Below are 16,526 nucleotides of genomic sequence, written 5' to 3'. Positions count from 1 at the left end.
CAGTTCTTATGATATGGTCTCCAGCCTGCTGACAGCCCACAAAACAATTGTTGCTTTAGTCTTATAGATGATAAGGTATCCTTTATTTCATCACTGCACATGAAAGAGGAGAAAGCTCCGTTACCGAAATACTGTCACCGACGGCAAAACTTCTGCTTCCGAAATCAGTATCTCTCTAATGATACTTTCTTTAAACCACCAAGTTCTGTCTGTAGCAGCTGAACTTGTGCTGAATGCCAATAACTCTCTCAAATGGTCAAGCAACATTTCCACTTATCAGATACCTAAGAGTACTCCAAAGCTGGCATATCAACGTCACTATTGAGTGCAGTTTCCCACAGAGCCCAGTGCACATCCAAGTGGGCACATGAATATTAACAGCGTTCAGAAAACAGACACAAAATTTTAAGTATGAATTTTTGCTATGGCTATGCAGCCAGATCCTGAGCATCTGACAAAACTCTCAGATTTTGTTACTAGGGCTGGAAAGCAGGGCTTCATGCATTCTCCAGAGCAGATGTGAGCAAGGTGTATCTCATCTCTCCCATGCCTTGCTTTGCATGGCCATGTCTCAAGCAAGCCCCTGCTCAGGCAGGCCCATCAGCCAGGTGCAGTGTCCCACACATTCAGGAGTATTTGTACCTGAGCGAGGTTCTACGCATTAGGCAAGGCATAGGGTAGAGCAACATCTGCTCAAGCTGATCAGCTCAACTGAGCTGACTCACTTGGGCTTCATGCCAGAGTCAGTGGTTCAAGCTGGAGCAGCAACTAGGGGGAAGAAGGCTATATATAAATAAAAAAGGAAATGGTGGGTTTTGGAGCACAGAGCCTGAAGGCGTAGCAGCACCAGTAAGCTCAGGTAAGAGAAGAGGCTCATGTGTGGCAGAATGATGGGCTCTGCTGCTCTGGAAAAAGCCTTGCAGCTCTGTCAGATGCCCTGCTCCCCAGGCACGTGGGCTCGAAGCCTTGCTGCTTTCTCCAGAGGCCACGTTGCTACCCTCTTCAGAGGGTAAATAGCAGTGATGTCTCAAAACTCCTAGGGAGGCATATGTGCAAATCCCTTTGAAAGCTAACGGAGTACATTCTCTCACTCATGTAGAAGGCATACAACATGCAAAGCTCACCATTTTAATTTACTGAGACTGTGGGCCTCTTCTAAGAATGGGAGAGGGGCAGACACTGCACTGTTAAAAAATAATTTTTGAGAAGAGTGGAATTAAGGACGTTACTCCTCTTTTGTCTGATAGGACAAGAAAAATAAAGAAATTGCTCAACTTTTTCCAAGGTCATGCCCTCAGGAGTGGCCCATAATTGATGCCTCTGAGAAACAAAAAAAATACAACTGAACAGTCACAACAGTTACAAGCATAGAAAGTTACTCACTAAACTTAAACCGGTTAATCATTGGCTTGTCTTCTAAAGCGTGAGGTTTCTATCCACAATAGCTACAATAACGAACAACATACACAAAGAGTGAAAGGGTAAGTTAGTTTAACAGCAAACTGCAAATAAAGCTTTGATTGTTGTGATTTGCAAGTATAGGCACCTTTCTGATGTTCTGCAAATACCATTTAAAGGAAATCCAGCCTTTTGCTTATCTCCGATGCAATTCTCTTTCAGGGCACTGCCTGTTTCTGTGGATACACACCAGAGCCAACAGAATTTTCAACAGTGCACGTTCAGCAGAATGACCTCCTTTTTGATTTAAGTGTGTTTGGTGGGTGCCATCTCTTGAAATAAGACTTAAAGAAAAATCCCTAAATCAGCAAACTGATAATCATTCACAAGAACAGATTTCATTACCATCTGGCTCTTTCACTACAAGTGCTACTCGTTCCTCATGATTATTTCCTCTGGTTTCATGGATGTTTTCAAGTTCTTTCCAGTAGTCATCCATAGACAGTTCATCCAAGGAGTCCTGGGATCCTGAGCGGTCAAACGATGCTCCATCGGGGGTCTTCTTGGAATAGTCATGGTTCATTGTATATTGGCCAGACCGACGGCTATAAACATATACCAAAAAGCAATTCTTGGTTAGTATTTTAAGATACAAGATATATTAATATTTGTGAAGGCAGTTAATGATGAATTGTGTCAAAGTATCAAAGAAACCTATTGGCAACAAGCAAACCAAGATATTAAAAATTACTTCTAATATCTGGGATATATTTTTAATTTAAATTTTCTGCTATATGTATCTCCCAATCTGGAATGGCACAGGAGCCTGTATGAAACAGGAAATACCGAATCCAAGTTCTAGCAATCCTAGTTACATCAAACCTCTAATTCAACACACAACAGTCAGTTCCACAAACTTAATGGTACATGTCTTCCTAGCATCACCATTCATAGAGAATTTTTCAAAAGTGCCTTTATGCCTGAGTAAGTTCTTATAGCTTGACAGTACCCCTACTTTTTTCCTTTGTTATTCTGCTTTTATTTTTCATAAATGCTTAGTCTGGTATCTATGACCTTAATTACAGCTGGGAAAGGACAAATCAGAATTACTGGTTACAGTTCACCCTGCCAAATGCATGTTGCTAAGTCTTTCAAAAGGGATCTTTCATCTTAAGTATAGCTGCAACTAGAAAAAAGAAACCAACAAGCTGAAACCTCCAGGTCTCGTCTTGACGTCATTAAGTCATTGGCAAAAATCACCTCTGACTTAGCAAAGAATTCCTCCTAAAAAGTGCAAAAGTTATAGTGATGTCATTGAAGTCACAGGTCATCCTTACAGTCAAATACACCAAATCAAAAGCCACAAACTGATTCATATTATCAGAAAGAGGACATAGATTACATGAGTAGCAACCTGATCTAACTTCAGAGTTGGCCCTACTTTGAGCAGAAGGCAGATCGGACATGATGACCTCCAGTGGTCCTTTCTGAACTAAGTTACTCTACTGTTATGACAGTATATCGAAATTCTTCCTTGTATTAAAAAAATAGTAAGTTCTTAACATTTCTAGAACAGCTTCAGATGTCTTTTATGCCTGAATTTGTCTCCATATTCTAAAAAAAGGGGTATGGTTTGGGGTTAAGTAATAAATATCACTTCTTCTGAGAGAAAAACATACCCAAGATCAAGCATTGTGGAATTATCACAATGTAAACACAGTAAATTAAGTCTTACCTTCCCATTTGGCTGACTTTGCAAGTTTATCTAGAATTCAAACAAAAGCACCTCGTCCTTACATTTTATGTCGGGACAACTAACGCTTGTTAGCTGCCCCCTAAGCAAAAAAGCCATACCTTTCTCTCTGAAGATAAGCCCCTTGTGTGTCCAAGCCACAAATCCTTTTACACCATACGTGCTTGATTCTCTGATAAGAAATACTAACTGTATGGACTTTGCCTTTAAAGGTAAAGAGCCTTATGGAAGGACTATGAGTTTCCACCCACCCTGCTCTCTGCTACAGGTACAAGTTAATAAATGACAACGAATTACCAAGCTAATATGCACCCAACTCCTTTCCTTAACCTGCCCTTACTTGAAAGCCCAGGAAAAAAAAATACATAAAGAAGTACTTAACTTCTGCATCAATGGCAATAACAACACCTTGCTAGTAGTGCACGTTACCGAATGAATACAATTTCTCCACTTGGATACCCCGGCTCTTAAACGCCTCCTGACAGGCGTGTCCCGCGTGTGCCCTGGGCTGCTGGCGAATCCCACGCTGGCCACTGCAGATGGGTGTTCACGGACCCGCATCAGAAGCGTCCCCAGCAGCCGACGCAGGTGCCAAGCGTGGTCGGAGCAGGTCGGGCTTCCCAGCCCTCACCCCTCGGCTGCAGGCTCCGGCGCAGGCTGGGTCCCTCCGGCAGACAGACTCCACACCCTCGAGTCTGTCAGACCGCAGCTTATGGTCCCTCAGTTTAACCCCGCGGAGCTGCTCGGCAGCTCCCGGCTGGCCCTTCACCTTTGGAACAGCCTGCCCTCGCTGACCCACCTCAGCTGAAATTTATCCGCCACAGCACACCACGCAAAAGACACAACCAGCAGGTCGAATGAGTTAAAGGCGTGCGCTCTGGGGGCTCTGGCAGGCTGAGGGGGGGATGTTCTGCAGCAGGCCGTGGCTCTACACAGGCTTCCAGGGCAGCGCTCCTCCTGTCCTTCCACAAAAGCCAGCTCGCTGCCTTCTCCAGACTAAGCCCGGTCTCAGAGAAGAAGTCTGTGTCCAGAAATGCACAGCTGATACTCGGCACAGAGCACTCAAGGCCATTTTCAGGGTCCTGCGAGCATTTGCTGTACGTTAAAAACCCTCTCAGAGACTGTGCCCTACCCTGCAATCACCGGCCACAGGCCTGCTCTACACAACCAAACACAAGCTGCTTTTCTTGTACGGCTCTTCCCAGCCTGACCTTGCCATCTCTCATTAATGAAGCAATACAGCAATTCTCGACTTTGAGCAGGCAGTAATGCCACTTCTCGTCGTGAAAGCCCTCAGGGAGAGGACACAACCAACCAGGGGAACCTTCCAAGAAATATTCATGCAGAAACCTCACCGCTCTTCTGCAAATCTCTCCTTCAGAACCCATGTCGCTCCTGGCCCATCCCCAGCTGGCAGCCCCAGCGCCGGCAGCACCGGGGCTCCCCAGGAGCCAAGGCCACGGCCCCCACCGATTCCTCGTCTGCCCGCGTCGGACTGGATCAAGCCCCTATTCCCCGTTTCTGTTTGAACTGCAAGACCTTTCAACACCATCTGCATTTGTCCACATCCACAATTCACATTTCTATGGGCTAGGACAGAGACAGGCTCAGGCTGGGAGACAACAACTGCTAAAACTTTAGCTGACAGAGCAGGTCCGATCTTATTTTCACTTCACTTGGTTCAACGTTTCTTGCTTTGCATACCCCACCAGAGAAAGGAGCCGACGAAGCAGTATTTGGTGCATTATCCGCACAGCAGTGGCTCCTGGCATCCTTGTCTCTGCCTCTCTCTGTGCACAGAGGCACGAAAGAGAAAGACCCTTTGAGGATAATGAGGACTGTCTTGATATCACAGGGTTGGTGCAGATGAGAAAAGAAGAAGAATTTTAAAAATGCACAGTATAGGGAAAAACAGGTTGTCAATTAAGATTTTTATTTTTAGGTACCTATCGACAAGACCAAGAACATGGGCTTTCTGCTGTGACCTTCCACTGAATTAAATCCTTTTCCAAACATATACCTAGTAAGCACTAGTTGCCCATCACACAGTAAAAATGTATAGGTGGGAACAAGTTAAAGCCAAGAAAAAAAGAGAGGAAAAGAGGAAAAGCAATAGATCTTAGTAGCAATATCATAATGAATCTGGAAGAGAGACATGTTTTTAAAAATAATTAATCTCACATTCACAGAAAGACTCATAAAAAAATCAATCTTACAAAAGTATTTCAAATACCCCACAGTGAAAACTTTAAAATTTTGTAGAAGATTGCTTTCCAAAAAAACAATCAGTAGGAAGTAAGTACAGTTCATCACACAAAACTCTATTATTGTGGTTGCAGAAAATAGGTTACTTCTCCAGCACATCCTTAAGTTTATAGGTGTTCAGGTTTTCTATTTAAAATTTGAAGAATGCAGCTGCTTTTCATAAGTATCTTTAAGGAGATCTTTCTTCTCCCAGAAAATGTAAGCTACTGCTAACATAGTCACTTAAAGTAATTTTCAAACACTACTCATTTAGCATTTCAGATTACTAAACAGTAAGTTTACTCTCCAGCAGTTTTTTCCCCCCAGAAAACTCGTATTTCCATTAAGGTCTTCACTAACAACACTCTCAAGCTCTATTAAAATCTTACTAACATCTATTTCCAATCATCAGTAAATAGTTTACTCTTCAACTAGCTTTACAGGGAGCAGTGCAATACTCTCATTTCCAAATGAGACAGTCAGTTCTGACCTCTGACACTCAGACATGTGCCCTTTGCAGCCGATGAGATTTTTGCCTATTGATCTCAGTACAAAGCTGAGCCCCCAGGTATAAAACCTGTTCTTCAACACAGTTGTTGCAGTCTCTTACCAGAGTTAATCTTCTTGTCCCACCCATTAGAGATGTATTTATTTATTAGAAACATCAGTGATGCAAGATAAAGCACTCCAGCTCTTCCAGAGGGGAGCTATTAAAAACAATCCTTGTAATGAACACCATTTGTTACATTTACACGGAAAGAAACCAGATTTGGGTTATTTCACTAAGCACTGATGAGCTTCACATTGTGGCAACTACTTAAGGGAGAAGAACTGTGCACAAGTATTTTCTTCAGCCTTTCCTTTTGTGATCACTTCCTTTCTCAGCCTGTAAGAAAATATGACTCTTCACATAAATCTCTGTTTCACACTGTAATAAAAATGTGCTTTTTTCAGGTTCTGTCAGCCTGATTTGGACTTCATTAATAGCCACTTTATTTGTTATTTTCTCTCCTGTGAAATCTCAATCTCCCTGTCCGTTCCAGTGCCTTTTCAGCAGTTCATAACCGATACTTGTCACATGTAAACCACAGCAGCTAGAGATTAATCAGTTAGTAAGATGCACTTTCACTGCCATTTCAGATAAATTCAGTTTGCAGAAAGCTACTTTTGCCCTTATTTCCATTTTTCTCACTCAAGAACTAAGGACTGTATTGTGTTTTAAAAGAGTAAGTGATGAGAAAAAGATAATCTTTTTCATTTCTATGGTGCTAGCAGCTAATTTTGGATCTGAATATGATCTTTATATCTCGCTATACAAACATCATAATTGTATGGTATCCTTATATACTGTATATATGGGTATGCACATATTAGATGTGTAAATATACTGAAAGGCAGAAATACTAAATGCAAGGATGTTCACGGTCATAAAACTAGGGAATATAAATGCACTGTCGAACCAAATTGAATAGACTCACACTGCTGAAAGAGAAGTGGAGTTCCTCTGACAGGATTATTGCAGGAGAGCTCACTGACTCCAGGAAAGGACAAAGTCCAGCTACTAAATACTGTACGAACATAAAACAAAAAGATACCAGTCTCTATAATCTGTTATCTTCTTCCTGAAAAAAAAATGCAACAATGGATGAAAAGTAAGTGAAAGGGAGGAGTGGGAAACACCTTTTCTGCCTTCAAATTAGGAATTTGTATACAGGGTCCTTTTTTCCATCCGCTTTTGCCAAGTTTTGGAATTCAAAATCCATTATAAAAACTGTCACAACTATAAAAAGTGTCACAAGGAAAATGGAACAAGGGAAGAAGCCATCTGATTAATTACTGGGTTTAACTTCAGTTAGGATTCAACTCCTTTTCTACAGCTGCCTAACAAAGACTACGTCAGTCTTAAACATTGTCTTTAAACAGGTTCCAAGTGGAAGGCCAATTCAACAAATCTACAAGACTAAAAGTTTCCCAAACATTTATCAACCAATTTCCAACAATGAGAACAGTGCAAAAAAAGCATTGCATTATCAAGTGATATAACGGCTTGTCAAACTGGACTGTTACAACTCATTAAGCTGTACACTGAAAATACAATCCTGGAGTGCTCGGCCTTAAAAGCTTCTTTAAGTAATCCTGGCCATTAACCATTGCTATTGGGGTTCTTGTACAGGCAATGTCTCGAGCACTGCAGGCCCTTCAGATACACTCTCCAGCACCTCAATAAACTAGCACATGACTTCCAGAGTCATATAAAATGACAAAAACATATCTGACTACAGCTACACTACAGCAGCAACTTCTGAAATGCCCATGCAGAGGGAGTCATCGTTCCCAAAGCCAGTGTACGTTTAGCCATTTATGTAAAAGCTAGTAGTAGTATTATGCCAGCCATACGTCAGCTGACACTGGGGCTCACTGATTCTGAGCATCATAGCAACACGTGATTAGATGTGTTAATAACCGGACAAACAACATACACAAAGCCTGTGAGCGGGAAAAAAAAAGTGGTGGGTATTTGGCCCGGAGAGGTGAAGCATGCTGTTCAAATTCATGGTGCAAATCGGTGAAACAAGAACATGTCTCAGATCTCTGGAGTCTTTTGCCACTGGACCACTGAGCATTAGAAGACTGAGATCTGACCCACAGCGAATTGTAAGGCAGATGAAAGGAAGCTCTGATGTTGTGGGTTTGTGATAGGCTCCAGCACTGTGGCTAGAAATAGAGTAGCACTCGCAAAACAGAATTACCCTGTTGACATAGGAGTTCCAAGTTAAGCAGTAATTCAAGTAAGTAATTTTAAGTTTGTACAAAGACTAACTAGATTTAAACAACAAAAAAATGCCTATGGGTACTGTGGCCCATTTTGAAAACTATTTACTGTGCAATCACATCCATGAGATGCTGTGCTCTTAAATGTAAATACAGGACTTCCCAAGTCCTTTCAAATCCAAACAATTAAAAAGATAAGAAGATGGAAACAATGTGGTCTCCTGTTCCGCTTCTCATCCTGAAGGCTGAGCTACAGAAGTGTGGGAATCTGTAAAGCTTCTAATCCCAAAGCTCCCTCCATCTCTCCCCTCCTTACAAGAAGCCAAGGTGCAAAAACTTCTTAACTGAATTAACCAAGTAATCTAATGGCTACAGCAGTTGCCTGGCTTGAGCTCCCTGTTCTTGGCTGGGACGCTGGCCTGGGAAGTGATCAGCAGACCTTCCTACAGCCACAGCACCTACCAGAAGGGCATCCCGATCTTTCACAGTTTCTAGGCAATGCTGCAACCCAAATGATCACACATGAAAATAATGCAAGGCCTTGATTCTAAGTATGTGTTAAATCAAGAATACTTATTACCAAATCACTTATTCTAATGGACTTCAACCTAATCTTTATGAAATCTGTCACACCACTCTTTTGCACAGTATTCAGTATTTTGCAGTGCAGCTGTGAGCATCTTTCCAGTCTTCTGTTAAAAAAAAAGATCAAATTGTAATTGATGACTCCATCAAAGCAGGTTGTTCTAAAGTAACTGGATTTTGCATAAAGCCATAAAGTAGTGACACTACCTAAACGATTTAAAAAAAAAAAAAAAAACAACAAAAAAAAGCTAAATGTAAATGTCTTCATTTTTTTATATGGCTTAATGTATTAAAAGACTGTTTCTATTCCATTGATAGCTAAAAGTTCCTGTCAAACAAAAGCCAGTATCACCAGCTTTCACAAGCAGCAAGTAACCCCTTAACAATACCTACCAAGATCCAAATCTGGACATTTGGTGTCCAGAACAAAGCAAAAAATATTTCTCGCCCCTTTTAAAGTGCTTCTTAACTTTCAGAAGGCATTAGAGAAACTTTAATCTGAGCTTGTATTTCTACTTTTCATTCTAGCTCCTAAATCTTGTCACTCGTTGCAACAACTGTATCCTTCCCTTTCTACCTTTTGTGTCTCTTGTTCTTTTCATGACTGACTGCAAACTCTCCTGAAACTCAGTCTTTCCAAGAAAGTCATATAGGGCATGCAAAGATAACAGTAACAAATCAACATGAATTCCAGTATTTTTGGTGAATGGACACTTGGCACTCCTTCTCTCCCAACTTAAAGAGTTTTATTTTGGCCACTTTATGACCTTATGGGACATTCTGAATGTCACTTGCAATCAGGCTGCACAAATCCCCCTTAAGCTCCAAAGAAAAGCCAGAGAAGTAGGAACTGAGGCAAAGTTCTGTTCTGCTTCCAAAGGCAGAGCACAAAGTGATTGCAGAGAGGGTATAAAACAGTACTAACTTCCTAAATGAGGATAAACAAGTCTGAGCAAGGAGAATCACGTTTCTTAGGATTTTTTGTAATACCATCAGCTGCTGTTAATACCTGCTCAAAACCACTCTGGAGATTAACAAAGAAAACAAACAAAAAAACAAACAGACAAACAAACCAGAAAACCCCACAAACTGGCATTTTAAACACCTCCGTGAAAAATCAATGCAAAACAGGCCAAAGTTAAGGCTGCCAAACTATAAGTCTACAAAGTATATATATACACTGTACTGCTTCCAGCCACATCCTATTTATGTAAGAATTTTTTACCTTAGTGAACATGACTTTCTTCCTTTCCCAACCCAAGTCTGTCACTGAAGAAAACAGGAAGGAAACTGTGGCAATGACACTATTACACTTAATACTCTAACCCACTGCACCAGAAATGGGAGATTCCAGATACGATGCCAAAACCTAATCTGCCCAAACTATATGCAGCACCTCTAAGAAGATTAAAGTATTTCATGACATTTCCTTTAATAGGACCTCATGTTCCTACACAGTCATTTAGATTCTACCTATTTTCTACTTCCAATTAGATAAATTATAATTATGATAAACTGATACACATACACAGCCTATATATAATGATGGTATAGATCATTGGCTCCTGTATTTGATAATAAATGATTTATTATCAAAAAGGTGTTAGAACTATAACACATATACTTTTGAACATTTGCAAAAAGAGTTATTTGACATGCCATCCCACGTTGTTTCAGAATAAACGTGATCTTGTTCCACTCCACACAAAGCAAGGAGTTCAGGATTGGCAACTGCAGCCATGAAGCCTGTGCCCTATGAAATGACTGCACCAGTCGTATTTCCTTGGTTTTGGGGGGACTGCTGCATTCCAGTGTCTGAGCTGTTCAACTCAGTGCATGCTTTTAGCTTTATTTTCCAATCACAAAATACAGAGGCCTGTTTATTTATTTTAGTGAAAGGTGAGTCTCATGGACTCAGATTTGGAGCTTTAAATAGCACATCACAGATTATCAGACTTGGAATAAAATTATCACAGTTAGCTGAAGTAGTATCAGAAGAAATGAGGTTTGGTTTTACTTCTGTATTGACAAAATGAAGTAGACCATATTGTCTCAGGTCCTGCCATTCTGACCTTTTCAATTCCTATACCACTTGAATGAAGACTCTCAAAGATTTCAAAAACACATTCCTGTTTTTTGCTCCTACATAGAAATTTCTGGTTCAAAAGCATACACTTTAAAAAGAGAAACAGCTATTCCCAGCTATTTGCAAAATCCACCAGAGGGGAAAACAGGGGGATGAGGGAACCTGGGTGACCTGTATAGGTACAGTCAGGCAAGTGGCACCATCTTAGAAGCACGTTTACAACTCGTACACACCTTTAGAAGAGCTGGAACCTCAATTCTTACTGCATGAAAACAGAAGTCAGCCTCCAAACAACAGACACTCAGTATATTTCCCTCACCTACAACCCTAGTTGTATTTGAGGCTCTAGTTTTAAGCAATACATATTGCCCACAGCTAGGAAAATAAGGAAAAGAATGGCCTCAATCAAGTCCCTGTCAGATTTTTGGCTCTGACCCTTGGTCAGTTGATCAATCTTTCTCATTCCTTCCAAATTCCTTCAACATCAATTGCTTTCATATGGACACAGATGTTTTGCTCTGCAGTTTTGATTCTTTTCATTTTCTGCAACTCATATTAATTACAAAAATGTACGCAAAATATCTTCTCCGTAACAACTCCCATGCTGCTTATTGGGAAAATATTCAAACACATCAAACACATTTTAAAAGTACACTTTTTCTGTAATCTTCTAAGAGAACCACTGGAACTAATCTTCTCCCAAAGAAGAGAATAAAGCTTGGGTGAGCTTACTTCAGGCTTCACAGATATCAAAGAGAATAAACCAGGAAGTGAAATAGATACAGTGTTTGTAATTCCATTATTGAGAGGCACAGAGAGGAAAGATTTAAATAATTTATTTTTCTTTTCACAGTGGAAAAAAATAAACGTGGCAACAAAGCCTGATTTCAGCTATCCTGGCAAACATCAGGACCATCGAGCAAAGTACAGTTACAGCCACGAAATGATACTGGAGTCACTTTCGTGCCTCTAAAAGCAATTAGCTCTCTAAATGCATTGGCTCTTACCATGTTAAAGGATCTATTAGTTAGACCTAGAAGTCGTTTAGTTGCAAATATTAAGGCCTACAGCACAATTCGGTACTTTTGTTTATGCTGGAAGGAAATTGGCACACGTTCATAGACAACTTATTACAATATAATCCTTACATTCAGAATAAATTGTAAATTAATTTGTATGAGCATTCTCAAACAGCAGGCAAGGAAATCCATGCAGGACCCTCAAGACCTTTTGTAATGAATCTGTTTTCATTGTCTGAACAAACCACCAGCAAAGACCTAAAAGTCAAAGCGGGTAAAGGTTCTCCCGCAGAAGCTTGACAAGAGAGGGAGCGGAGGGAGCAGAGCTGCCTGCAGACAGGGCTGAGCAGAGCAGCGCACGCAAAGCAGGCCAGCACCCAGGCATGCTGCAGGGTACGGGTCTCTTCAGAAACCGAAGCGAAATGTCAGAGAGGATGCTTTTAAGAAGCATCCTTAAAGGCAAGGGGACAGGAGAGAGGGAGGCCTCAAGGACACTGCAAAGGATGGACAGCCTGGGTTGAGTTCAGGCTCAGCTTGAGCAAGGAGGTTTTTGCAACTGGCTTCAGAAGTGGTCGCTGGGATTTCAGCTGCTCTCAGAGGAGCAAACACAACAACGCCGCATACGTCTCCGCACACGAGGCAAACCTGCTGCGAGGAACTCCTCTAGCAGCAGCCAGGCAGAGCGTGCCATGGCAGAGGCAGAGGGCAACGCCGGTCTGCCCTGATCTGGCTGTTTCCTTCAGACCCCCAACCCACTGCACAAAAAGGGCAGCAGCAAAATCCAGTGTCACCTCAGGAGAAGAGAGATTGAAAAGGGCACTCAGTCACAATTCTTACTTTTTATCTTCGAGGACAACTGCTAAAACCATGAGCCTTTGTAATGTCTCCTTTCCTACCAAATTCCTTCTTCCCAGCAAATATTCCAGGGAAATACCTGTTCCTGGGCTGTAACAACTGAACTGCCTGCAGCCCTCTCTGTTACCGACGTTAACGAGCACTTCCAAAGGCTTGGTGGCTTATGACCCAGCAGGACCCCCACTAAATAAAACAAAATTACATTAATATATTCCCTCTTCCCTCATATTTCTGATAGTTTTTAAACGCCACTAGACAACCAAGCAAGCAGGAAGCAACTCAGGACTACAGGTTCTCTCCTTCCTTCTCCCCCTTCACTACCACCTCTGTTTTCTGAACATCGGCAGAAAAGATATAAAAACGTTTATTTTTTCAACCACGCTCCCTGCAAAGCTTTACCAGTTCTGTATGCATAAATATGTCCCTTCATTTACAAATTAAATATACAGATTAACAGCTACAAATTTGAATCTATAGATGCACTCATGTGCAAGTTTGGAAACTAATGGTAGCCCTGACAGAAAGGCCTGGCCTGTGGTTTAAGAGCTCCAGCTGCTCCATTGTTTCACCACCACAGCTCAGAAAAAACCTCCCACACACAGCAGAAATGCCCTATAACCCAGGACGGAGGTGACACCAAGGAAGGAACGTGTTTTCTGATATGCCTGGTTCCAGAGGAGTGATGGGGAGGGGAAGCCAGATTACCCGCAGTAATGAACCCATTCTCACAGCCTGGGCCTCCCTTGACAGGGTGCCACCCATCACTACATGCCTACCATAGCGTTCACTACCATGCCACCTGCCCACAAGGTCTGAGAATCAGCACTTGAATACAGAAACAAAACTTCCACAGCAAGGATTTAAAAGAGGTTTTGTTTTGCTCCAGGAGAGGGGAAGAACAAAGAGAACATAATACAGACCAAACAACAGGGGGAAAACCGGAAAAGAAACAAACACTGGAAATTCAGAAGAAGTAAACAAAACATGCTAACTAAATACCAATCTTTTAATACGAACAACTGTTCAAAATTAAAAACGAACCTTAAAAAAAAATTCCATATGTATTTTATTATTAGTTGATCATGATTTTACACATGTAATCCTTGTTTCTCATTTCTACTAACAGCATTACATTTTTTTTTTGTTCTTTACTTTTAGATCTGATTCTTTTTTGGCGTAAGCAGTCTCCTTTCCACGTGGGTACACAGGCAGCGAGTTTATCAAAACCTACAACAGACATGGAAGACTGTCATCGTATTTCAAGGCGGCAAGAGGCAACGTTCAAGACTGGTCAGAAAGGGAAGGCTGATGGTCACTGCTTGCTCTGCAGCTGAAAAAAAATGTGCTGCTAGTAAAATGAGTACAAAATTGTTTCCAGAAGTATGGAAACAGAAGACCAAAAGAGCTCTTACCAACTTTAGTTTCAATTACACTCATCAAAAAGAGGATGCAAGAATTCTGGGATTTAAATACTAAATACTAATAGTAAGTAAAAAAAAAAAAAGTCATATTTTAGGTTTATAAATTATTTAGATAGTAATTCTTAATAGAAATTACTCAGGAAAATTCTTTCTTTTCCTTCCTAACCAACACCAGCATCTTACAAACATGACAGATACCAGTTTCTAAATCGACATAAAGTTCTCATGTATGTTTTTTCTATCAGTTATATAAAGCTGTCTTCTTAAAATTACTGCATCACTAATATTAGCCACAACTCTTACCCTGCATTCCCAAACAAAACGCTTCTGTGGGGGTTAACTGCTAGGAAAAAATGCAAGTAAAAATGACGTTGTAGCCTTTTAACTTTCCCTGTGTATCTAGAAGTTAAATCCCTGACTTCAATTTTAGGCATATTCCTTTGTGCAAACAGGGTAAAAATAGCACTTACTTGCAACACTAAGTAGCTATGATTACAAACCCCTGTAATAATCAAGGAAAATGAAATACAACGCTTTGCATATAACACATTAAACCTGAAATAAGGCACAATCCATATGCAGATGCTTCTATAAATACAAATTCGTATTTTCTTTTGCTATATGTACACGCACTGGCTACAGAAGAACAAGAGCAATGTTGTACACTCTTGAGTATTACTTTCCATGACTTTTAGTTACAGGACCAAGCTCCCCATGCTAGACATCTGTACTTCCCATTATGAGATGCATCTTCTGCAAATGAATACCATACGTTTTTATACAGTATCATATGTAAACAGGAAAAAAAAATTTGCTGCACGCAATATTAAGTCACATACGAAAACTCCATTTTAATTAATTTGAAAACATCATATTATGACAGTGACCTAAGCCTTCAGTTTGGGGGCAAAGGAAGGGAGGAAGGAGAGACAGCCTGAACCAGCCTGACCTGGGAGCACAGAGCAGAGATATTTCTCGCCAGCAAAGGGAACAAGGCATAAGGCAAACCGGAGCAGAAGCTGCAGGGTGTCACGCAAGTCCTTCCCTCCCACCTCCCAGGCCACACTGCCTGACCACTCTGTCCCGTCTCCAGCCCTTGTGTCACCTCGCCACGCCAGGCAGGACCCCGTTGGCTTTCCAGCTCTGAAGTGCTCCCTAACGCACCCTAAAAATTAGAGAACCGGCACATATCAGCAGTGCTGGGGAGGCAATGAAGGGACTGAACATCTCTGGGCCTGATGTGGGTGAAAAATACATCCTTCGAGCTCAGGCAGGGTGACATGGTTGAGCCCCTTCCTACCAGAGGTGTTAAAGTAAATGCCTTCTTAATATTTTCTGCACTGAAAATGCACACTTGCAATCTTAAAAGTTTATTTGGATACGAGAAATATTTGATCGTATAAGTAGCCAATTCTATCTCAGAGGACAAAGAATAATTCCCTCACCAAAATAAGGCACCTGGGCAAAGCCTTACATTTACAAAGAATATACAAGTACTGACAGATTGACACAGAAATGGAAACACAAGCTTGTCAGCTTTGAAATCTACAATGTAGTCAACAGAGCAAAGGCAAGGGCAGTAGAAACTGTAACAGAAAATTTACAACACATTTTAACATAAAAATGAAAAGGAAACTTTCAAAGAAAGACAAATGCCTGTATACCTAAATTATACTATTTTCTCAGTTCTATAAATGCAAAATCGGTGTGTATACTTTACAGCTTCTGCCACCCTTGTTGTGTGTTTTCACCAGAGGTGCTCAGCTCTCCTTCCACTTCGAAAGCCAGGAAGGTGCAATGAGGAACTTAGGGATATTTTCACTGACTGAGCCCTCTAGGCAGCTGACCCCATTTTCCATTTTTTGCTGTTTCACGACAGCTCACTTGGCAGTAAATCAGTCAGAATGATTTGTATATCTCAGAATAAATATGACTTTTTATTACCAAGTATATATGCTGTTGTTTTAAAAGAACTGAAGCTGCCTCTTCCACAAGAGTGCCCTAAGTAATGCTCTTCGGCTCCAGGTCCATCAGTTTGGTTCACATGGCCTTCACACGAGTGCAACCTTGGGGTGTCCCAGGGTGATGCTCCCAAGGGTGACACCTCAAGACCACCCCACCCTTCACAGTAACTCACAAGAGGCAGACACAGCCCTTCGAGAACCCCTTCCTGAGCAGCCTTAATCCACACCCCAAAACAACCATGTGCTAGACCTTGGGCATCCCATCCTTACAGGCAGTCCCCTTCAAAGACAGCACAAGCAGGAAGGTAGCCAGCCTGTTGTACACCCAGTGCTATTAAGGGGAAAGGTGAGGGTATCACTGTTTTCTGGGAGAAAAAATAGGAAAACTGCAGCTACCAGGACTGTCAGAGGACTGTTTGATAATATTTA

General features: G+C 41.4%; 1 protein-coding gene across 4 annotated transcripts in view; it reads right to left on the bottom strand.

The window, feature by feature from the left end:
• Positions 1 to 16,526, bottom strand: part of ARHGAP18 (Rho GTPase activating protein 18) — a 95,347-nt gene that overhangs the window by 36,482 nt on the left and 42,339 nt on the right. For 3 of the 4 annotated variants that reach the window (XM_075414074.1, XM_075414073.1, XM_075414072.1), the window contains exon 2: positions 1,804 to 2,003. In XM_075414074.1, the coding sequence (XP_075270189.1) occupies positions 1,804 to 1,981 (178 nt within the window). In that variant the 5' untranslated portion in view covers positions 1,982 to 2,003. Of the gene's footprint in view, positions 1 to 1,383; positions 1,446 to 1,803; positions 2,004 to 16,526 lie in introns of those variants that run through there. The other variant, XM_075414075.1, reaches the window with a different exon arrangement.

The sequence above is a fragment of the Opisthocomus hoazin genome, chromosome 2, assembly GCF_030867145.1.
Source record: "Opisthocomus hoazin isolate bOpiHoa1 chromosome 2, bOpiHoa1.hap1, whole genome shotgun sequence".
Lineage (NCBI taxonomy): Eukaryota > Metazoa > Chordata > Aves > Opisthocomiformes > Opisthocomidae > Opisthocomus > Opisthocomus hoazin.
Note: the sequence above shows the minus strand (reverse complement) of the source record. Positions and strands in the feature narration are given on the sequence as shown.